General features: G+C 53.6%; 3 protein-coding genes across 3 annotated transcripts; 1 reads left to right on the forward strand and 2 right to left on the reverse strand.

The window, feature by feature from the left end:
• Positions 1 to 447: 447 nt before the first annotated feature.
• LOC149913551 (SUN domain-containing protein 3-like) lies at positions 448 to 3847 on the reverse strand. Its single transcript, XM_090129332.1, has 6 exons — positions 3785 to 3847; positions 3680 to 3730; positions 2270 to 2354; positions 1605 to 1717; positions 1033 to 1200; positions 448 to 555 (listed from the first exon to the last, which is right to left on the reverse strand). Exons 1-6 carry the CDS (start codon positions 3845 to 3847, stop codon positions 448 to 450), a joined length of 588 nt encoding a protein of 195 aa, XP_089985458.1.
• A 3983-nt stretch (positions 3848 to 7830) lies between these two features.
• Positions 7831 to 9336, forward strand: LOC149913552 (endogenous retrovirus group V member 2 Env polyprotein-like). Its single transcript, XM_090129333.1, is given in 2 exon segments — positions 7831 to 8500; positions 8503 to 9336. Coding segments are annotated over 2 exon segments (822 nt in total). The 3' UTR covers positions 8655 to 9336.
• A 3376-nt stretch (positions 9337 to 12712) lies between these two features.
• On the reverse strand, positions 12713 to 16463 carry LOC149913553 (SUN domain-containing protein 3-like). Its single transcript, XM_090129334.1, has 7 exons — positions 16459 to 16463; positions 15587 to 15671; positions 15146 to 15230; positions 14482 to 14594; positions 13909 to 14076; positions 13328 to 13431; positions 12713 to 12818 (listed from the first exon to the last, which is right to left on the reverse strand). The coding sequence occupies exons 1-7, from the start codon at positions 16461 to 16463 to the stop codon at positions 12713 to 12715; spliced, it is 666 nt and encodes a 221-aa protein (XP_089985460.1).
• Between the last annotated feature and the right edge of the window lie 5932 nt (positions 16464 to 22395).

The raw sequence follows: 22395 nt of genomic DNA on the forward strand, positions 1-22395 counted from the left end.
CTACTTCCCCCAGGCAGTGGTTTTACAGGTGTTGCATGGTGCCCCCCCCATGGGTGCCGCTCCCACCTCTTGATGGATGACAGAGAGGAGTGGGAGGGCAGAGGTGGTGCTTTGCTGGGGGCTGCAGGGCCTGGTATCCTTCTCCCTGGCATTCTGGGTGGTTTTCTGGGTGTTGGATAATGCCCCCAAACTGGGTGTTGGATAATGCCCCCAAACTGACAACCTGGAGGGACCGCTCCCGACCCCTGAAGGATGGATGGTGCTGGGGGACGGGGGTTGGTGTTGATGCCCCCGCTCTGCAGAGCCTGGGCTGGTGGGCTGTGGGGGCCGTGGCGGGGGCAGCAGAGCCCGGCTGCTGTCAGGCCTGGCAGGGGCCGCCCTGGTGGTGCCATGCGGCCGCTGGGCAGTGGTCGTGATTATTGCCTTTTAAGAAATCTCTGCTGTCTTTTACAAATTTCCATGAATTTCCACTTGGTACACACAGGTGTGTTCTGCGTTTCCCCAGTTGCTCCGCACCTCCAATTTGACACGGCCGAAGGCTTTGCGGGGCTCCTCCTGCCAACACAAAGAGGAGAGGCTTCATGATGCACATGGGAAGAGCCACGGCACATCCGCACAGCTCCCTTTGCCAGCTGCCCAACTCTGGCTTGCTCTGCTCTGCTCCCTGGGCTGCCGGCGGATGCCAGAATGGCACTGCTGATGGAGGAAGGCAGCTGCACTGCTCCCTCCCACCAGCAATCGCTGCTCCACACCCACAGGGAGACAGTTTCCCTCCCACAGCGCCTTCCCGTGCTGCTCTCTCTGCCCTAGCAGAAAGAATAATTGCTTCCAAATTGCTGGGCCGCCTCGTCTGTCTTCCCTGCAGAAGATGTGTAACCACCCTGAGGGTCTCCGTCCCTTGGGCAGGATGCCGCGCTCTGCAGCAGCCCACCACAGCTCTCTGGGAGCTGCCACCACTATGGGGTCTTCTGGGGCTCTATGCCAATGCTTTTCCCCGGGGCCCTCCAGAAGAAGCAGCAGGCAGAGACTTACCAAGACAGCAAACTCTCTGGGGGCACTGCTGACTTCCCCGGAGGGAGAGACCGCCTTGGAGATGTGCCACATGGTGAAGGCTGTGGGCCAGATTTTCTCTGGCAGCTGGATGACCACGTGGCCCCGAGATCTTTGGAAAGCCCAGCAGTTGCCAGGAGAAATATCGGGCTGAAATGAGAAAGACGCGTCTCTCAGCGCTGAGGCAAAGAGCCGCCAGAGCTGGCTGTTGGGCAAGGAGCACAGAGCTTGCCTTCTCTGTGGGCTGCTGTTCTCCTCGTAATGCAATGCTAGTCAAGGGACGGGAGGGGAATGTGCAAAGGTTTGGACAACAGCTCTGGAGTCAACCGCCTTTCCCTGCTCGCCCAGAGCCACAGGGCAGCCCTCCCAGCATCTGTCGGCCCATCACCTATCTATAACCCATCCATCACCCATCGGCCGTAGCGCTGGTGCCAGTAATGTGGGGAAGAGTGTGGGCTGAGCAGTGCAGCTGGGCCAAGGAAATTGCTGCGCGCTTGCTCCTGCAGCCAGAAGGCAAGGCAGTGAACACACAGCCACCATTTCTCCTGCCATACCTTCAAGAGCGTCTCGGGAGGCTTGGCGGCGGAAAAGAGTGGAGAAAGCCAGCGGTTCTTCCAGCCTTTCCCACCAAAGCTCTTGGATGTCCTCTCTGCATCAACAGTGGCACCTGAAATAAAGATGGGAAGACGTGCACTGGGGCAGCCCAGAGATGAGCTGAAGGAGTGAATGCTCATTCCCCGAAGCTCTGGGTGGGGCTCTGCGGTGCAAAATCCCTCCCGCTGTGTCTGGGAACTGTTGAGTCCCAGCCTGAGCCACTGATTGTGCACCTGGGGAAAGGAGCCGCTCAGCCCTAGGAGCACAGGTGAAGGCTTTTTAAATTCTCAGAGAGGGGAGATTCAGATGGGATGTCAGGAGGAAATTCTTGACCGGCAGTGGGCGGAGAGGCCCTGCAATGTGCTACCCACAGAAGCCATGGATGGAAGCCCCATTCCTGGAGGCGATGGAGACCAGGTGGGATGGGGCCCTGAGCACCTGATGGAAAGGGTGGCAGCCCTGTCAACGGCAGGCAGTTGGACTGGGATGCTCTGTAAGGTCCCCTCAGACCTCAGCCACTCTGAAACTCTATGAGATAACTCTGACAGAAAGCAGAGCTTGGCAGGTGTTGGGGAGTGCCAGACGCAAAGCTGAGGGCAGTGAAGCTGTCCGTCTGTCTACATACCCATGGTTTCCAGAGCCCAGTTGGGCATCCAGACGCCGTTTTCCATGACTTTCTCAATGGCGTGCTGTGTCAGCTGCAGAATTTCCTGGCAACAAATAGGGAATGGAGAGACAGCAGTGAGCACAGATGCAGAGGAGATCGGTGTGAGCAGGGAGTCCTATCCAAAAGCTAGGGGAGGGCTCCATGTCTTTCCAGAAATCCGGCAAGACCTTCCACAAAGCGTGCCTTGATGAGCCGCGGGACTCCAGAGCCACAACAAAGATGGACCTTGGGCTCTGCCTGACCCCCCTGCTGCCAGCCTCGTGCCATCTCCAGAACAGCCTGGGCAGCCAGAGCACAGAGCTGTCTCTGGCAAGGGCTGAGAGCAAACAGGAGGGAGCAGCACCATTACCTCTCTTCAATCCATTGATCCCGTTCTCTTGGAGGACATCAAGCACTGACTGGAGAATCAGGTCCTTCCCGGACGATAGCTGAGTTTTCACGTTCAGCTCCCGCCTCTTCCCCGCCAGCCAAACCGGTGAGCTCCTGAAGGCAAAGGCAAAGAGTCTTGTTCGGCACTGCTCAGCCCGCAGCTCAAAGCTCCATTGCCACGAGGTGAAGGGTCCTGGGGCTTTGTGCCCTTCCTTATCCCCCAGCCCCTTTCATTCCTTCGCTTTGCCCAGGGCTGCCTTCCCCCGTACGGATGGCAAAGGCTGGAGCCCTGGACACGAGGCGAAGGCGTGCCAAGAGCGCGCAGCCAGCTGAGGCCACGCTACAGACAAGGTGCGGGGCAAGGAAGCGTTCTTACCCCAGAGACGGGAGCTCACGCACAGGCTCTGCTGACGCCACCGGGAAGAGAAAGGCATTCCATGGCAGGAAGTGCACGGAGCACGGCCAGGGCTTCCAAAGGAGCTTCCCAGGGAACCGCTGGCAGAATTTCCTGCTGCTTCCCAGCGGTTTGCAGAGCAGCGCTGCCCAAAGTCGGGCTCTTAAGCCCTCCCCGTGCTGCAGAGCATCTGCTGCTTCTCTGTTTGCTTTCCCAGCCCCTCCAGACTCCCCAGTGCCAGGGATGGGCCAAAGGCCCATTCTTCTCACGCGCTGCCGCCTTCAGCCCGAGCTCCGAGCTGGGCACTGGGAAGGTGCTTCCACACCCGAAGCGCACCCTGCTGCCAAGGCGACCCCAGCCCGGCTCAAGGTCCGCCCTCCACCTGTAGGTAGTGAGGGTCTGGCGCCCGGAAGATATCGCGTTGTACAGGAAGACAGGGTCCCTCTCCCGATAGCCGATAGCGTTCAGTGCCCAGGTGATATAAGGCTGTTTTTCCCGCCAATAAACGCCATTTGCCGTCTACCACATTGGTGTCAGCGAGCTGATGGACCGAGCGACCTGGGATTGGTCGCCGTGCCGTTCCCGAACCGGGTCGCCACGCCTACGATAGGCAACACCACCTCAGCAGCAAGGAGCCCGTGGCCAAACTCCCGTCCCTGCAGAGGCAGAAGGGCAGAGCTTTGGCCTCTGCCGCACACCGCGGCACTGACCTGCGGGACGTCGCTTCTCCAAGCTGCCAATATCCAGAGGAAGGCTCCAGCTGTGGGGGACATCAGTCGGGACAGGCCGTTAGTTTGCTCAGAGCGCTGTGAGCCCCGCAGCCCCGTTTTCCTCCTCCAGGCCCAGCGGGGACACGCCGTGCGGGACAGTCCCGCTCCCCAGCTCTGCTGGGGTGGCTTTGGGTGGGGAACGCTCACCAGAAAGCACTGCTAGAAGCAGGACGGGGCTCCTCCTTCCCCTCTCTTGGGCAACGCCTTGCCTAAGGGAGAGATCAGACAGCGGTTATCACGGCCCAGAGCGGGAGCAGGGCTGTGCCCACGGCAGGGGATTTGGGGCCGCCCGGCTGCAGAAAGCCCGGCAGCACGCGCTGCTCCTGGCTTCCCCTCCCTGCATTCTGGGCCCTGCCGCACCCACCTGCCCAGCTTGTGAAGGGGGAAGTGAGAATAGCCTCTGCTGAGGTCTAGGAAACCCGAAATCCCAGTGTTAGCACTGGAAGCCGCTGGAGAGGAGGAGGTAAAACTGAAATATGATGTTAGTAGTTTATGTAACGATGAGAGTTTGGAAAGCGAAAAGTTTGGGAAGGACACAGGCTGAGGAAGGCAAGGATGAGCAGGGTGTGACAGGGATGTAGAGGTGAGCGATATGGAGGAAAAACAAACAAACAAAAAACTGATTGAGAAACAGAGATGGTAAGGAAGTTGGGGATAACAGCAGCTGTTACTGTCGCAGCACTAGAGTAGGGCGTAGGACCCAGGGATCCACTCAGAGATAGGGGGGTGGGGGGGCTGGAAGAGCCCGGGGAGGGCTCTGCCCCACTGCAATGAAAGTAATGTGTGAATTACTGAGAAAGAGGGAACCGCCTCTGGTTGCAAAAATGAAGGATGGGAATTTGGGAAGTTTACCCTAGCAGATCCACTGGTTAAATTACAGCTAGGGAAGCAGAATAAAGAGGTAAAGAGATTAAATTCAGTAGAGACAATTGAAGCTAAGTGTCAAGCAAGACCAATTGATGGAAAATTTTAAGTCTGGCTTTAACACAAACTGGGAAAAGCAATGTTGTACCCATAGAAGTTAGGTAAATCCTAAATCAGGTATACACAGGATTGTAGGCATCAGGAATGCCTGGCAGAGCCAAAAATGCAGCCCAATAAAAGTTAAGTTAAAGACGGGAGCCAGCCCAACCAGGGTAAAGCAGTGCCCTTTGAGGATACAAGACTGTAGGAGGATAAAAGAAATAATAAATAACTTTATGAATTTTGGATTATTAATTGGATAGAAATCCAAATAGAACACCCCAATCTTGCAAATGAAAAATTGGATGGCAAGAGCTATAGTTTGGTACAAGATTTGAGGGCAATTAATAGAAATGTTGAATATATACAACCAGTGGTGTATATCTTTATTAACCAAGTTAAGGAATAAGTAGGTGGGGTTTACCGTTCTGGATTTGAAGTACACCTTTTTCTGCCTGGTTTTGCCAAAGAAAGTCTAAAATTATTTGCCTTTGAATAGGAAAACTCCAATAAGGGAAGAAGGAAATAATAATAATAATAATAATAATAATAATAATAATAATAATAATAATTTAAACAAAATAATAATAAAGATATAAGAAAACCTAGACAGTGTTACATAGGGTTGTGAGAACAGCCCAGTGATTTTTGAGAACTGGTCAACTCGTGAGCCTGAGATTTGGGTTCCTCCATCTCACAGTGGAACTTTACTGCAGTACGTGGATGCCACAGTAACCAAGGAGGACTGTGTACAGTGGACTGTGAGTTTGCTGAATTTCTTGATTTAAATGGCTATCAAGTTTCTCAACAGAAAGCACAACTGATCAAAGAGAAGGAAGCAATTTGCTGAACACCCAGAACACCAATGCAGAGCTGCCTCCAAGCCAGCAGTGTGCACTGCATGGAGGCTGTCTGTGCCAGTTGGTCAGACCTACAGGAGGAACCGTTGGACAACGCTGAGGATTCCTGGATTCATCGACAGAAGCAGTTTTGTGAGACAAGGAAACTGTAAGGCAGGACATGCAGCAACTGCTACTGATAAGGTAACTGAAGCAAAACCATCACCTGTGGGGACTTCCGCTCAGAAGGCTGAAATAACTGCCTTGACAAGAACCTTAAACATATGGACAGATGCTAAATATGCTTTTGGGGTGGTACCCACTCATGGTACCATCTGCAAAGAGCGAGGTTTTCTTACACACATGGAAAACAAATTCGGCATGATGTAAATCTACCAAAGAGCAGCATGGCTGTTATACATTGTAAAGGACAGCAGAAGAGTGACACTGTACAGGAAACTGGGAATATGATGGTGGATCAGGGGGCAGAACAGGCAGCTGAAGGAAAAGAAATTGGTGAACTGGCTTTAATTCCAGACAGTAAACTTAAAATATCTGAACCTTAATCAGAACCTATAAGATATTGTAGAGAGGATAGGAATCTAATTAATGATTTAGAAGGGAAGAGAGCAAGCTGACAGGTGGGTGCATACCCAGATGGACACATTGCTGTGCCCTTTATTATTTTATAGAAATCGGTTCTAAGGGAACATAATAAAACATATGGGGGTACAGACATCAGAAAGTAACTGTACAATCCTAGTACCAGGAACAGGGTGCAAGTGGGGCTTGTTGGGAAAGAGAATCTTTTAGGACAACAATTGTAAATTGATTTTTTTCAGAACTGCCAGGAAAAAGGAGGGTTTCGGTATATGCTGGTTCTAAGAAATACCCTTTTCAGGATGGCCAGAAGCATTCCCTTGCAGGACCAATAAAGCCAAAGAAATAACCAAGGTATTGCTGCAGGAGATTATACCAAGGTTTGGATGTCCTGCAACAATACCTTCAACCAGGGAACTCACTTTACTGCAGAGATTGTCCAATAGGTCAGTAAGCATTGGGAATAAACTGGAATTAAATCGCAGGTTGTAAAACTGGGCCAGGAAGCTGGACTACCCTGCCCACAGTTGTTGCCTTTGGCTCTCCTTAGGAAACCTAGAGCCAAAGAGGGGTTAAGTCTTTCAAAATACGGTACAAAAGGCCTTATGTTGTACAAACAGGATCTCTACCCAGGTAGGGAGTGAAATACCGAGCATGTGGTAAGTCTACAAGACTAGCGTCAGGAAATAGAGAAACTGGTTCTAGGAACTAGAGCCCAAGGCCTTGACGGCTTGATCCCTCAAATACAATGGGAACTGAAGTCAGCTGGACCCTTAAAATTGTGAATCCAGAGACAGTAATGTGGGCTCTTATAATTGTTAGAAATGTTAATTTGATTAAGTGCAGCATTTGATGTAAATGCTTATGTATCTCTGGTGGAAAACATCATTGCAAAGTGTACTTGTATCAGTAATTGTTTGGTATGTGGGCTCTGTACATAGGTGTATATATGTATATTTTGTCTTACACATTGCAAGAAGATCCTGCACGAGATCAAACCAGAGAACAAGGCATGGCATGCCTGAGGAAGCGCCTGAAGAAGACGGTCCGACCACAGTGGACTGCGAGGAGAAAGGACCCCTCCGGCTAACAATTAAGAAAAATGGATAAACTGTGCATTGTAATTAACCTCATAAGATTTGCTTTAGCCTGGGAAGGTAGTAGCTACTCGGGCAGTGGCCCAAAATTTTAACCTAACAAATTGTTGGATATGTACGGCCCTCCCCAGAGCAGGGGGGGTGCCAGTCTATGGGGTAGTAGCGCTTAATTGGACAATTCCAAATTGGGTGCAACATGGGGAATGTAAGTATGGAATAGAGGATAAATTACAAAAGGGCCCCAAGTTTGATCTGTTGATTATTAATTCCTCTAAATCTATCTTTGTGGATAGGGAAAATTAGTGTGAAAGTCGGGTGGTGAAATTTAACAGGTATAGGATGTAGCTGGGAGTATGGGAATTCGAGAACAGTATCAGGACTCAACGAAACTACAAGGTGGAAGCAGGGCATAGGGTGCGATCCTAGCACAAGTGAAAATTCATCTTGGCCTACAGATAAGAATGTACTTGGGATTGTGAGAACGGGAATGTCTTTTACCCAACAAGAGGGTACGTCTAATCCATGCAGATTACCTTATGGATACTGGTGGTTATGTGGGGATGGGCAGGCACGAAAAGCACTGCCTCCCAATTGCATTGGAACATGCTCTGCAGGATACTTGGTACCTCAGACCACGGTGCATAAGGAAATACCACGGGGACTCTTGAGAACATCCTGGAGACGGGTGAGAAGAGTACTAAATCCTTTGGTGGAAAAACCCACTGGTTTCCACAGCTTTGTGAGATGGCTCATCCCATCTCTTGGAGTAAGTGAGCTGGAGAAAGCAATTGTTAATATTTCAGCCACTCTAAAGGTAATAGAGAACGCTACTGCTGATGCAGTCAAAGCATTACAAGTTGAGATTTCAATGCTTAGTAAGGTTGTATTACAAAATAGAATGGCATTGGATCTCCTAACAGCCAAAGAGGGAGGGGTTCGTGTGATAATTAATCAGAGTTGTTGTGCTTATGTAGATAAGACTCAAGGGATAGAGACTGATCTACAGGCAATATGGGAGCACACTAAATTACTTCATCAGGTAACGAGGGATGATAGCTCATTAGGATTCACAGAATTGTGGGAAAAGCTTACCAGCTGGTTACCTAACTTTGCGTGGCTAAAGCAACTCTCTGTGGCTTGTATTATTATAATCATCTTGCTCTGTTTATGTGTGTTGCAATGAGATGTGCATTATGGATATGTAAAACTTCTGGGGATAGTTATGAGGAATGGAAAAAGCACAAGCTAAGGCAGAGAGTGGAAAGCGGGAGTTATTTCAAAACTTCCCTTTTCCCGAATGGAGCAATTTAGCAAAAGAATTTGCTAGGTTCAAGAAAAAGGGGGGAATTGAGTAAGGAGAGGACAAGATAAGGATTAACTCTTGTTTAGGAATGTAGCTAAGCAGGATGTGTGGTCAGATAAGAAGAGGACATCTGGAAACTGTTGCAACATTACACAAGGAATGGGTCAGGATCGGATTACTTCTGTCAGAGACAATGGGTCTTCTCACCATCAAAGGAGACCCCCACTGCTCATGGCGATAAGTCAGGAATGTCATGAATATGGATGCGAATTCCACTGATGGTCTATTCCTTCGGCCTGTATCTGTACCAAGCTTCTTCCTTACATTGGGCAAGATAGGTGGAAATATCCCCCTTGCACCCCGTGCCCGCGCAGCACTGATTAAAACGTACCTGCTTCATAATCTCACTTCGGCTTGTGGAGTCTGATTCCGCGAGTCAACCTTGTCAGAGAACGAAATCAGCTTCGCCAGACAGGACCTGCCTTCAGGAACCCGTGCTGACCGGGCCCGACCCTGTGCGAGCACAAGAACGACTGCTCAGAGCAGCAGCTGTGGAGCAACACCAACGGCACGAGAAAGCACCGCTGAGAGCCAAGGACATCTCCAGAAGGAAGAGAAAAGCGAGTCAAGTAAGCCGTGCCACGGCCGCGTGATAATGACCTGCAGGGCCGATTCTGCTCCCCATCCCTACCCAGCAGCACGAGGGGCTGCGTGCCCAGGGAACAACCAGCAAAGCCTGCAGGCAAAGAAGGCGCTGAGCACCTCAGCCTGATCCTGATCCTGATCTGCCCGACCCCTCCCCACCTCCCCAGGAGATCCCCGAGGGCTCTCCGTTCCCCCCTCCCGTCTTCCTCGCCCCCCGCTGCCCCTCGAGCCCCACTCGGGCTTCAGGCCGCGCGTGCGGGCCGCGTTGCCATGGCGACGGCGCGCCCTGCCTCCGTGCGGCGCGTGCAGCCGTCCCCGCGTCTCCATGCCGACGGCGCCTGAGCGCGCCCGCGCCGCTCCGCGGTTGTGGCTGCGGCACCGCCCCCGGCCCCGGCCCCGGCCTCGGCCCGGCCGAGTGACGTCATCACGCTGCGACCCGAGCAGCCGGCCACGCGGAAGTCGTGCCGGGTCCCGCACCGCTCCGGCGCCGCGGGGCACCTCGGGGCTCCGAGCGCCGGCTCGGCTCCTACAGGTGGGTGATCGGGGGGCAGCGGGCCGGGCTTAAGGTGCTGGGGGGCCGCGTGCTGCTCTGCCTCGGCCCCGCGGCGTCTCTGCGGTGCTCGGGGCTTCCGCTCGGCGGGGGCCGCTGCCCTGTGTCTCCCCGCCTCCCCCAGCCCGTGTATTTCGCTGCCCTCCGCCCCTCCCCCCGCTGCTGATCGCCCACCCCCCCAGTCCCTCTGTGTCACTGCCGGGGTTACACCCTCTCCCCGTTCCCCCCTCCCCTCCAGTTCCCCCATTCTGATCGCTATAGTCCTCTTCCACCCCTCTCTCCGTGCCGTCCCCATTCTGACCCCCAAGGTCCCCTTGACTGTCCCCGACCCCCCCGCTCAATCCCTCGTCCCTCCCCATTCTGATCCCCAGTGTCCCTCCCCCCCTTACTCATTCTGTTCCCTAGATTCCCCCCCCTTTCCCAGTCCCCTCTGTCTGACCCATAGAATCCCCTCTCCTCCCCCCAGGTACCCCCACTCCATTTCCCCCATTCTGATCCCTAGAGTCTCCAACCACGCCCCAGTCCCCTGTATTTGACTGCCAAGGTCCCCTGTCCTCCCTTCTCCCCCCACCTCCTCACCCCTTTTTCTGACCCCTGTACCCCCCCGTGCGCTCTTCCCTGACCCCTGGAGTCCGTTCCCCCATTTTGACTTCTAGCCCCCCCCAGTCGGACACCTTTTGTGTCCCATAGAAGCCCCTCACAACTCCTGGCTCTCCTCCTCCACTACTCCGTCTGCCCTCAGATGTCCTTTCTGCCTCGTAGAGACTCTGTTCACCTCTTTCCCCCACACAAGCCACTCAGTTCCCCCCAGACTCTCTTTCAACACCACTGAGACCTCATTCCCCTCTTTCCCCCTGCCCAGTGTCCCCCTAAGGTCTGTCCCCAGACTCCCTTTACACAGCATGGAAGCCTCAGTAACCCCTGTTTTCCTCCCACAGCCTCTCCTATCCACTCCTGGAGTCGTGCAGAAGAATCTGGAGATGTCCTAGAAGGGTCTGGGGGTGCGCAGGGGGTCCCCCGGTGGGTGCTGGGGGTCTTTGGATTCATACAGAAGGGTCTGGAGATGTCTTGGAGGGGTCTTGGAGTTGTCCAGGGGGTCCCCAGGATGGTCCTGGAGGTCCATTGAAGGATCAGGAAGCTCCCAGGATGTGTCCAGGAGCTCTGAGGAGCCACTGGGATGTCCCAGTAGAGTCTGGTAGGGTCCAGGGAGTTCTCATGTGGGTCTGAGTGGTCCTGGAGTCATCCAGAAGGGTCTGGGGATGTTCCAGAATGGTCCTGTAGGGTCTAGGGAGTTCTCAGGTGGGTTCAAAGGGTCCTGTTGTCTTCTGGAAGGGTCTGGAGATGTTTCAGAGTTGTCTTGTGGTGTCCAGGAAGGTCCTGGAGTCATCCAGAAGGGTTGGAGATGTCCCAGAGGGGTCTCTGGGAGACCAGTGTGTCCCCAGGGGTTCCTGGAGTCCGGCAGAGGTCTCCAATGGGGATTTTGAGGACAACCTCACATAGCGACACGTTCTCGCTCTGCTTTGTCTCCGTGGGATCGCCCCCAAAAATGTCTGCTTCCCTTAAAATCAGTACTGTGTCAATTTAGTTGTATTTTTTTCCGCACTTCCTTTCAGAAATGGATGGTTCTCACCAAATCCCCGTGCAAAGCCCCACGGAAACATCTCCCCCCAGGGCCTCAGGGTGACACCGGGACAACCGCCCGTCCCCGAAGTTCTCACTGTCACTGTAACCATGGAACCTGGGGCCGTACCAACCCGTCTACCTCGAGAGCCCCATCAGCGCTCTGCAGCTCCTGGAGCCGGGTGATGCTGTCACCCTGGCTGTCCATGACCGTCCCACGCTGTCCCCCCTGCCATGGTGGCACAACTGCAGCGCGGTGCCATCCTCATTGAAGAGGTGACAAGGACAGGTACAGGGAGGGGGTCTGGGGACAGTCGGGGACACGTGGGGTCTGGTGTGGGTGTGACATGGGGTCGCTGGTGTCACTGTGGTTGGGTGTCACCTTCACTGGACGATATTGGGTGTCTCTGAGTGTCACTGCCTTCAGGTGGGCCGGGCTTAAGGTGCTGGGGGGCCGCGTGCTGCTCTGCCTCGGCCCCGCGGCATCTCTGCGGTGCTCGGGGCTTCCGCTCGGCGGGGGCCGCTGTATTTGACTGCCAAGGTCCCCTGTCCTCCCTTCTCCCCCTTTTTCTGACCCCTGTACCCCCCTGTGTGCTCCTTCCTTACCCCTGGAGTCCTTTCCCCCATTTGACTTCTAGTCCCCCCCAGTCGGACACCTTTTGTGTCCCATAGAAGCCCCTCACAACTCCTGGCTCTCCTGTCCCACTCCTCCCTTTGCCCCCAGATGTCCTTCCTGCCTCGTAGAGAGTCTGTTCACCTCTTTCCCCCACACAACCACAGGGCCAAAGGGTGTGCTCTATTGCTATAGGGGGTGGGATATGGGATTGGGATTGACAGGTGGGAGATGGGGTTGGGATGTGGGATTGGGAATGAGGTTTGGAATTGGAATTGGCATGTTGGATGTGGGATTGGGATGTGAAATTTAGGATTGGGGTGTGAGGATGTGGATATGGGATGGATACGGGATGAGTTTAGGATGGAGATGGGATCAATATGGGAAGAACATGGGATGGATTGGGGATGGGATATAGATATGGGATGGGACTGGGATGAGAATGCATTGGGGTAAGTATATGGAATGGACATGGGATGGATGTGCGGATACGGATTTGGGATAGATATGGATATGGGGTACGGGATGGGGATAGGATGTTGGGGTCAGGTAATGACATGACAACAGTACAGCGTGGACAATTGTGGGGGTACTTTCTATTTATTGGCACAGCACAGCCTGGAAAGCCCCGGTTGATGTCAGCCATAGTTCTCTGGCTGGCAGATGATGCCCCCAAACCCACACGCCGGGGGTGCTCCCACCTCCTGACTGATGGTGAAGAGAAGTGGGAGGGCAGAGGTGATGCTGGGGGGGGCAGGGGGAAGAGGGGAGCTCAGGGGCCTGCTGTGCCTGTCATACTTCCCCCAGGCAGTGGTTTTACAGGTGTTGCATGGTGCCCCCCCCATGGGTGCCGCTCCCACCTCTTGATGGATGACAGAGAGGAGTGGGAGGGCAGAGGTGGTGCTTTGCGGGGGGGCTGGGGGCTGCAGGGCCTGGTATCCTTCTCCCTGGCATTCTGGGTGGTTTTCTGGGTGTTGGATAATGCCCCCAAACTGGGTGTTGGATAATGCCCCCAAACTGACAACCTGGAGGGACCGCTCCCGACCCCTGAAGGATGGATGGTGCTGGGGGACGGGGGTTGGTGTTGATGCCCCCGCTCTGCAGAGCCTGGGCTGGTGGGCTGTGGGGGCCGTGGCGGGGGCAGCAGAGCCCGGCTGCTGTCAGGCCTGGCAGGGGCCGCCCTGGTGGTGCCATGCGGCCGCTGGGCAGTGGTCGTGATTATTGCCTTTTAAGAAATCTCTGCTGTCTTTTACAAATTTCCATGAATTTCCACTTGGTACACACAGGTGTGTTCTGCGTTTCCCCAGTTGCTCCGCACCTCCAATTTGACACGGCCGAAGGCTTTGCGGGGCTCCTCCTGCCAACACAAAGAGGAGAGGCTTCGTGACGCACATGGGAAGAGCCACGGCACATCCGCACAGCTCCCTTTGCCAGCTGCCCAACTCTGGCTTGCTCTGCTCCGCTCCCTGGGCTGCCGGCGGATGCCAGAATGGCACTGCTGATGGAGGAAGGCAGCTGCACTGCTCCCTCCCACCAGCAATCGCTGCTCCACACCCACAGGGAGACAGTTTCCCTCCCACAGCGCCTTCCCGTGCTGCTCTCTCTGCCCTAGCAGAAAGAATAATTGCTTCCAAATTGCTGGGCCGCCTCGTCTGTCTTCCCTGCAGAAGATGTGTAACCACCCTGAGGGTCTCCGTCCCTTGGGCAGGATGCCGCGCTCTGCAGCAGCCCACCACAGCTCTCTGGGAGCTGCCACCACTATGGGGTCTTCTGGGGCTCTATGCCAAAGCTTTTCCCCGGGGCCCTCCAGAAGAAGCAGCAGGCAGAGACTTACCAAGACAGCAAACTCTCTGGGGGCACTGCTGACTTCCCCGGAGGGAGAGACCGCCTTGGAGATGTGCCAGATGGTGAAGGCTGTGGGCCAGATTTTCTCTGGCAGCCGGATGACCACGTGGCCCCGAGATCTTTGGAAAGCCCAGCAGTTGCCAGGAGAAATATCGGGCTGAAATGAGAAAGACGCGTCTCTCAGCGCTGAGGCAAAGAGCCGCCAGAGCTGGCTGTTGGGCAAGGAGCACAGAGCTTGCCTTCTCTGTGGGCTGCTGTTCTCCTCGTAATGCAATGCTAGTCAAGGGACGGTAGGGGAATGTGCAAAGGTTTGGACAACAGCTCTGGAGTCAACCGCCTTTCCCTGCTCGCCCAGAGCCAGCAGGGCAGCCCTCCCGGCATCTGTCGGCCCATCACCTATCTATAACCCATCCATCACCCATCGGCCGTAGCGCTGGTGCCAGTAATGTGGGGAAGAGCGTGGGCTGAGCAGTGCAGCTGGGCCAAGGAAATTGCTGCGCGCTTGCTCCTGCAGCCAGAAGGCAAGGCAGTGAACACACAGCCACCATTTCTCCTGCCATACCTTCAAGAGCGTCTCGGGAGGCTTGGCGGCGGAAAAGAGTGGAGAAAGCCAGCGGTTCTTCCAGCCTTTCCCACCAAAGCTCTTGGATGTCCTCTCTGCATCAACAGTGGCACCTGAAATAAAGATGGGAAGACGTGCACTGGGGCAGCCCAGAGATGAGCTGAAGGAGTGAATGCTCATTCCTGAAGCTCTGGGTGGGGCTCTGCGGTGCAAAATCCCTCCCGCTGTGTCTGGGAACTGTTGAGTCCCAGCCTGAGCCACTGATTGTGCACCTGGGGAAAGGAGCCGCTCAGCCCTAGGAGCACAGGTGAAGGCTTTTTAAATTCTCAGAGAGGGGAGATTCAGATGGGATGTCAGGAGGAAATTCTTGACCGGCAGTGGGCGGAGAGGCCCTGCAATGTGCTACCCACAGAAGCCATGGATGGAAGCCCCATTCCTGGAGGCGATGGAGACCAGGTGGGATGGGGCCCTGAGCACCTGATGGAAAGGGTGGCAGCCCTGTCAACGGCAGGCAGTTGGACTGGGATGCTCTGTAAGGTCCCCTCAGACCTCAGCCACTCTGAAACTCTATGAGATAACTCTGACAGAAAGCAGAGCTTGGCAGGTGTTGGGGAGTGCCAGACGCAAAGCTGAGGGCAGTGAAGCTGTCCGTCTGTCTACATACCCATGGTTTCCAGAGCCCAGTTGGGCATCCAGACGCCGTTTTCCATGACTTTCTCAATGGCGTGCTGTGTCAGCTGCAGAATTTCCTGGCAACAAATAGGGAATGGAGAGACAGCAGTGAGCACAGATGCAGAGGAGATCGGTGTGAGCAGGGAGTCCTATCCAAAAGCTAGGGGAGGGCTCCATGTCTTTCCAGAAATCCGGCAAGACCTTCCACAAAGCGTGCCTTGATGAGCCGCGGGACTCCAGAGCCACAACAAAGATGGACCTTGGGCTCTGCCTGACCCCCCTGCTGCCAGCCTCGTGCCATCTCCAGAACAGCCTGGGCAGCCAGAGCACAGAGCTGTCTCTGGCAAGGGCTGAGAGCAAACAGGAGGGAGCAGCACCTTTACCTCTCTTCAATCCATTGATCCCGTTCTCTTGGAGGACATCAAGCACTGACTGGATAATCAGGTCCTTCCCGGACGATAGCTGAGTTTTTCACGTTCAGCTCCCGCCTCTTCCCCGCCAGCCAAACCGGTGAGCTCCTGAAGGCAAAGGCAAAGAGTCTTGTTCGGCACTGCTCAGCCCGCAGCTCAAAGCTCCATTGCCACGAGGTGAAGGGTCCTGGGGCTTTGTGCCCTTCCTTATCCCCCAGCCCCTTTCATTCCTTCGCTTTGCCCAGGGCTGCCTTCCCCCGTACGGATGGCAAAGGCTGGAGCCCTGGACACGAGGCGAAGGCGTGCCAAGAGCGCGCAGCCAGCTGAGGCCACGCTACAGACAAGGTGCGGGGCAAGGAAGCGTTCTTACCCCAGAGACGGGAGCTCACACACAGGCTCTGCTGACGCCACCTGGAAGAGAAAGGCATTCCATGGCAGGAAGTGCACGGAGCACGGCCAGGGCTTCCAAAGGAGCTTCCCAGGGAACCGCTGGCAGAATTTCCTGCTGCTTCCAAGCGGTTTGCAGAGCAGCGCTGCCCAAAGTCGGGCTCTTAAGCCCTCCCCGTGCTGCAGAGCATCTGCTGCTTCTCCGTTTGCTTTCCCAGCCCCTCCACACTCCCCAGTGCCAGGGATGGGCCAAAGGCCCATTCTTCTCACGCGCTGCCGCCTTCAGCCCGAGCTCCGAGCTGGGCACTGGGAAGGTGCTTCCACACCCGAAGCGCACCCTGCTGCCAAGGCGACCCCAGCCCGGCTCAAGGTCCGCCCTCCACCTGTAGGTAGTGAGGGTCTGGCGCCCGGAAGATATCGCGTTGTACAGGAAGACAGGGTCCCTCTCCCGATAGCCGATAGCGTTCAGTGCCCAGGTGATATAAGGCCGTTTTTCCCGCCAATAAACGCCATTTGCCGTCTACCACATTGGTGTCAGCGAGCTGATGGACCGAGCGACCTGGGATTGGTCGCCGTGCCGTTCCCGAACCAGGTTGCCACGCCTACGATAGGCAATAAGTGGTGCCGAAACCCGGGATTGTCACCTGGATGGGTGAACGGCGGCCGGAGCGGCCGGACCAGCCTGGCGGGGAAGACGCTCCCGGACCAACAAGGAGGATGGAAGTCCTTGTGAAGGTCGTATCACAGTTAGATAAGCGGTGGGGTATCGATCGTAAGCCCAAAGATTTTACTCTCACTATTGCGAGGCTTTTGCAAATGAGGGTCATTGACCAGCCGGTGGATATTCTCCACCCCGAAGTGTGCGGTAAGCGCACTAAAGCGTTAACTGAGGAGACGATGTCCTCGGGCTGTGAGAGAAGCCTAGAGTCGTGGGGGAGAGTCGTGCGGGCCCTGCGCAGGGCCATGCAGGAGCGGGAGACCTGGAGGGCGGTGGAGAGCCGTTTGTTGGCCACCCCGGGACTGGGAGTCGGGGCGGCCACGCGGACTTTGCACCCCTCTGACGGTGATGATGACATGTCCTCTCAGTCGAACCCCGACCCGCCCACGGAGGGACAGAAACGAGCGAAGTCCTTCTGGGGTGGGTTAATCGAGGAGGCCAGGGCTGCCGCGGGGAAATCAGAGCCCGAGGAAGTGTGGGCTCGACCGCCCCCCTATGCGCCCCAAGATGGCGCCGAGCCAGAAGAGGGAGGGCGGGGGGAGGACGCCCTTGGCGGGAACATCGAGGAGGTGTTAGATAAAGGCGGTGGGAGCGACCGGGAAGGTGAGGGCAGCGTGAGTGAAGGGTGGAAAGCCAATCAGAGCGGCCGTCTGAAGAAATGCCGCTGTGGGGCGAACATCCCGCCGAGCAGAGGGCGGGACGAACCAAGAGGGAGGGAACGGCCTGCCCGCAAGGGAGGCGGGCGGGGCCGGAGCCTAACAAAGAGGTACGGGAAACCGGAAGTGGCCGCTCAGTCGGGCTCTGACTCCGGATCAGACAGTGGCTGGGACGAGTGGTTCGCAATTGACTTAAACTCAGAGGAGGAGGGAATGAATACGAACAGAGTTAAGAGCCGAAATATTCCCATCCAAATTAAAGAGAAACCGCGAGGGGGCGAAATCCCTCTTACAGACTGGAGGAAAATAAAGATTGCATGCGCCGACTGGGCCCCATCGGCCGCACTAGCGTTCCCGGTCCGGGTGATGGATGGGGGACAGAGGGTCCACTCGCCGATAAACCCTAGGGATATACAAGCAATTGTTAAGGCAATTGCAGATAAAGGGCTTCACTCAGCTATGGTCTCCACCCTTATAGATGGTGTTGTTGGGGGAGACGATATGCTCCCATTTGACAAAAAACAAACCTGTAGACTAGTTTTTGACGGAGCCCTGCTGTTAAAATTGTTAAGCCATCGCCATGGTCCACCATAAGACAAAATGAAAGGGAGAGCTTTACACAATTTGTAGATTGCCTCCAGGCAGCAGTCGACTCCTCGACCCTGCCCGCGGAAGCGAAAGGCCCGGTTGCCACCAAGGCAGCCCACAAGAGCGCGCCGCTACCAGAAGTCCACGGAGCTGCTGATCCGCAAGCTTCCCTTCCAGCGCCTGGTGTGCGAGATCACGCAGGACTCCAAGACCGACCTGCGCTTCCAGAGCCCGGCCGTAGGCAAGCGAGGCCTACCTGGTGGGGCTCTTCGAGGACATCCAGCTCACCCAGCGCACCCGTGGGGAGCGCGCCTGAGGCCGCAGCTCATCCCCCTTTTCTTCCTATTAGAAAAGACTAACATCATGTTGGTAGAGCACCAACAACTGTTATAAGAATGTTCTTGTTCAGAGCACCTTATGTTTTCTATTCGAGTTTTCTATTGAAGATTGTTTTATTCAAGTTTTCTACTGAAGATTGTTATCTATTGTTATATTTTACCTAATTTAATTGTGCATAGGGAGGGGGGAAATGTAGGTAGTGAGGGTCTGGCGCCCGGAAGATATCGCGTTGTATGGGAAGACAGGGTCCCTCTCCCGATAGCCGATAGCGTTCAGTGCCCAGGTGATGTAAGGCCGTTTTTCCTGCCAATAAACGCCATTTGCCGTCCACCACATTGGTGTCAGCGAGCTGATGGACCAAGCGACCTGGGATTGGTCGCCGTGCCGTTCCCGAACCGGGTCGCCACGCCTACGATAGGCAACACCACCTCAGCAGCAAGGAGCCCGTGGCCAAACTCCCGTCCCTGCAGAGGCAGAAGGGCAGAGCTTTGGCCTCTGCCGCACACCGCGGCACTGACCTGCGGGACGTCGCTTCTCCAAGCTGCCAATATCCAGAGGAAGGCTCCAGCTGTGGGGGACATCAGTCGGGACAGGCCGTTAGTTTGCTCAGAGCGCTGTGAGCCCCGCAGCCCCGTTTTCCTCCTCCAGACCCAGCGGGGACACGCCGTGCGGGACAGTCCCGCTCCCCAGCTCTGCTGGGGTGGCTTTGGGTGGGGAACGCTCACCAGAAAGCACTGCTAGAAGCAGGACGGGGCTCCTCCTTCCCCTCTCTTGGGCGACGCCTTGCCTAAGGGAGAGATCAGACAGCGGTTATCACGGCCCAGAGCGGGAGCAGGGCTGTGCCCACGGCAGGGGATTTGGGGCCGCCCGGCTGCAGAAAGCCCGGCAGCACGCGCTGCTCCTGGCTTCCCCTCCCTGCATTCTGGGCCCTGCCGCACCCACCTGCCCAGCTTGTGAAGGGGGAAGTGAGAATAGCCTCTGCTGAGGTCTAGGAAACCCGAAATCCCAGTGTTAGCACTGGAAGCCGCTGGAGAGGAGGAGGTAAAACTGAAATATGATGTTAGTAGTTTATGTAACGATGAGAGTTTGGAAAGCGAAAAGTTTGGGAAGGACACAGGCTGAGGAAGGCAAGGATGAGCAGGGTGTGACAGGGATGTAGAGGTGAGCGATATGGAGGAAAAACAAACAAACAAAAAACTGATTGAGAAACAGAGATGGTAAGGAAGTTGGGGATAACAGCAGCTGTTACTGTCGCAGCACTAGAGTAGGGCGTAGGACCCAGGGATCCACTCAGAGATAGGGGGGTGGGGGGGCTGGAAGAGCCCGGGGAGGGCTCTGCCCCACTGCAATGAAAGTAATGTGTGAATTACTGAGAAAGAGGGAACCGCCTCTGGTTGCAAAAATGAAGGATGGGAATTTGGGAAGTTTACCCTAGCAGATCCACTGGTTAAATTACAGCTAGGGAAGCAGAATAAAGAGGTAAAGAGATTAAATTCAGTAGAGACAATTGAAGCTAAGTGTCAAGCAAGACCAATTGATGGAAAATTTTAAGTCTGGCTTTAACACAAACTGGGAAAAGCAATGTTGTACCCATAGAAGTTAGGTAAATCCTAAATCAGGTATACACAGGATTGTAGGCATCAGGAATGCCTGGCAGAGCCAAAAATGCAGCCCAATAAAAGTTAAGTTAAAGACGGGAGCCAGCCCAACCAGGGTAAAGCAGTGCCCTTTGAGGATACAAGACTGTAGGAGGATAAAAGAAATAATAAATAACTTTATGAATTTTGGATTATTAATTGGATAGAAATCCAAATAGAACACCCCAATCTTGCAAATGAAAAATTGGATGGCAAGAGCTATAGTTTGGTACAAGATTTGAGGGCAATTAATAGAAATGTTGAATATATACAACCAGTGGTGTATATCTTTATTAACCAAGTTAAGGAATAAGTAGGTGGGGTTTACCGTTCTGGATTTGAAGTACACCTTTTTCTGCCTGGTTTTGCCAAAGAAAGTCTAAAATTATTTGCCTTTGAATAGGAAAACTCCAATAAGGGAAGAAGGAAATAATAATAATAATAATAATAATAATAATAATAATAATAATAATTTAAACAAAATAATAATAAATATATAAGAAAAATTCAGCTAACCTAGACAGTGTTACATAGGGTTGTGAGAACAGCCCAGTGATTTTTGAGAACTGGTCAACTCGTGAGCCTGAGATTTGGGTTCCTCCATCTCACAGTGGAACTTTACTGCAGTACGTGGATGCCACAGTAACCAAGGAGGACTGTGTACAGTGGACTGTGAGTTTGCTGAATTTCTTGATTTAAATGGCTATCAAGTTTCTCAACAGAAAGCACAACTGATCAAAGAGAAGGAAGCAATTCGCTGAACACCCAGAACACCAATGCAGAGCTGCCTCCAAGCCAGCAGTGTGCACTGCATGGAGGCTGTCTGTGCCAGTTGGTCAGACCTACAGGAGGAACCGTTGGACAACGCTGAGGATTCCTGGATTCATCGACAGAAGCAGTTTTGTGAGACAAGGAAACTGTAAAGCAGGACATGCAGCAACTGCTACTGATAAGGTAACTGAAGCAAAACCATCACCTGTGGGGACTTCCGCTCAGAAGGCTGAAATAACTGCCTTGACAAGAACCTTAAACATATGGACAGATGCTAAATATGCTTTTGGGGTGGTACCCACTCATGGTACCATCTGCAAAGATCGAGGTTTTCTTACACACATGGAAAACAAATTCGGCATGATGTAAATCTACCAAAGAGCAGCATGGCTGTTATACATTGTAAAGGACAGCAGAGGAGTGACACTGTACAGGAAACTGGGAATATGATGGTGGATCAGGGGGCAGAACAGGCAGCTGAAGGAAAAGAAATTGGTGAACTGGCTTTAATTCCAGACAGTAAACTTAAAATATCTGAACCTTAATCAGAACCTATAAGATATTGTAGAGAGGATAGGAATCTAATTAATGATTTAGAAGGGAAGAGAGCAAGCTGACAGGTGGGTGCATACCCAGATGGACACATTGCTGTGCCCTTTATTATTTTATAGAAATCGGTTCTAAGGGAACATAATAAAACATATGGGGGTACAGACATCAGAAAGTAACTGTACAATCCTAGTACCAGGAACAGGGTGCAAGTGGGGCTTGTTGGGAAAGAGAATCTTTTAGGACAACAATTGAAAATTGATTTTTTTCAGAACTGCCAGGAAAAAGGAGGGTTTCGGTATATGCTGGTTCTAAGAAATACCCTTTTCAGGATGGCCAGAAGCATTCCCTTGCAGGACCAATAAAGCCAAAGAAATAACCAAGGTATTGCTGCAGGAGATTATACCAAGGTTTGGATGTCCTGCAACAATACCTTCAACCAGGGAACTCACTTTACTGCAGAGATTGTCCAATAGGTCAGTAAGCATTGGGAATAAATTGGAATTAAATCGCAGGTTGTAAAACTGGGCCAGGAAGCTGGACTACCCTGCCCACAGTTGTTGCCTTTGGCTCTCCTTAGGAAACCTAGAGCCAAAGAGGGGTTAAGTCTTTCAAAATACGGTACAAAAGGCCTTATGTTGTACAAACAGGATCTCTACCCAGGTAGGGAGTGAAATACCGAGCATGTGGTAAGTCTACAAGACTAGCGTCAGGAAATAGAGAAACTGGTTCTAGGAACTAGAGCCCAAGGCCTTGACGGCTTGATCCCTCAAATACAATGGGAACTGAAGTCAGCTGGACCCTTAAAATTGTGAATCCAGAGACAGTAATGTGGGCTCTTATAATTGTTAGAAATGTTAATTTGATTAAGTGCAGCATTTGATGTAAATGCTTATGTATCTCTGGTGGAAAACATCATTGCAAAGTGTACTTGTATCAGTAATTGTTTGGTATGTGGGCTCTGTACATAGGTGTATATATGTATATTTTGTCTTACACGTTGCAAGAAGATCCTGCACGAGATCAAACCAGAGAACAAGGCATGGCATGCCTGAGGAAGCGCCTGAAGAAGACGGTCCGACCACAGTGGACTGCGAGGAGAAAGGACCCCTCCGGCTAACAATTAAGAAAAATGGATAAACTGTGCATTGTAATTAACCTCATAAGATTTGCTTTAGCCTGGGAAG

This window comes from Phasianus colchicus, chromosome 36 (assembly GCF_987193195.1).
Source record: "Phasianus colchicus chromosome 36, bPhaCol1.hap1.1, whole genome shotgun sequence".
In the NCBI taxonomy this organism is placed as follows: Eukaryota; Metazoa; Chordata; class Aves; order Galliformes; family Phasianidae; genus Phasianus; species Phasianus colchicus.

What these genes read in the sequence shown, in the direction of transcription:
- LOC149913551 (XM_090129332.1), bottom strand. Translation starts at nt 3,847, where the DNA reads ATGTCCCCCACAGCTGGAGCCTTCCTCTGGATATTGGCAGCTTGGAGA. An exon ending in GGAGAAGCGACGTCCCGCAG is followed by an intron (nt 3,731 to 3,784) that starts GTCAGTGCCGCG and finishes CTGCCTCTGCAG; the next exon opens with GGACGGGAGTTTGGCCACGG. An exon ending in CTGGGCTCTGGAAACCATGG is followed by an intron (nt 1,718 to 2,269) that starts GTATGTAGACAG and finishes TCTTTATTTCAG; the next exon opens with GTGCCACTGTTGATGCAGAG.
- LOC149913553 (XM_090129334.1), bottom strand. An exon ending in GGGAAGGACCTGATTATCCA is followed by an intron (nt 15,231 to 15,586) that starts GTCAGTGCTTGA and finishes ATTTGTTGCCAG; the next exon opens with GAAATTCTGCAGCTGACACA. An exon ending in GTGGAAATTCATGGAAATTT is followed by an intron (nt 12,819 to 13,327) that starts GTAAAAGACAGC and finishes TGCCCCCCCCAG; the next exon opens with CATCACCTCTGCCCTCCCAC.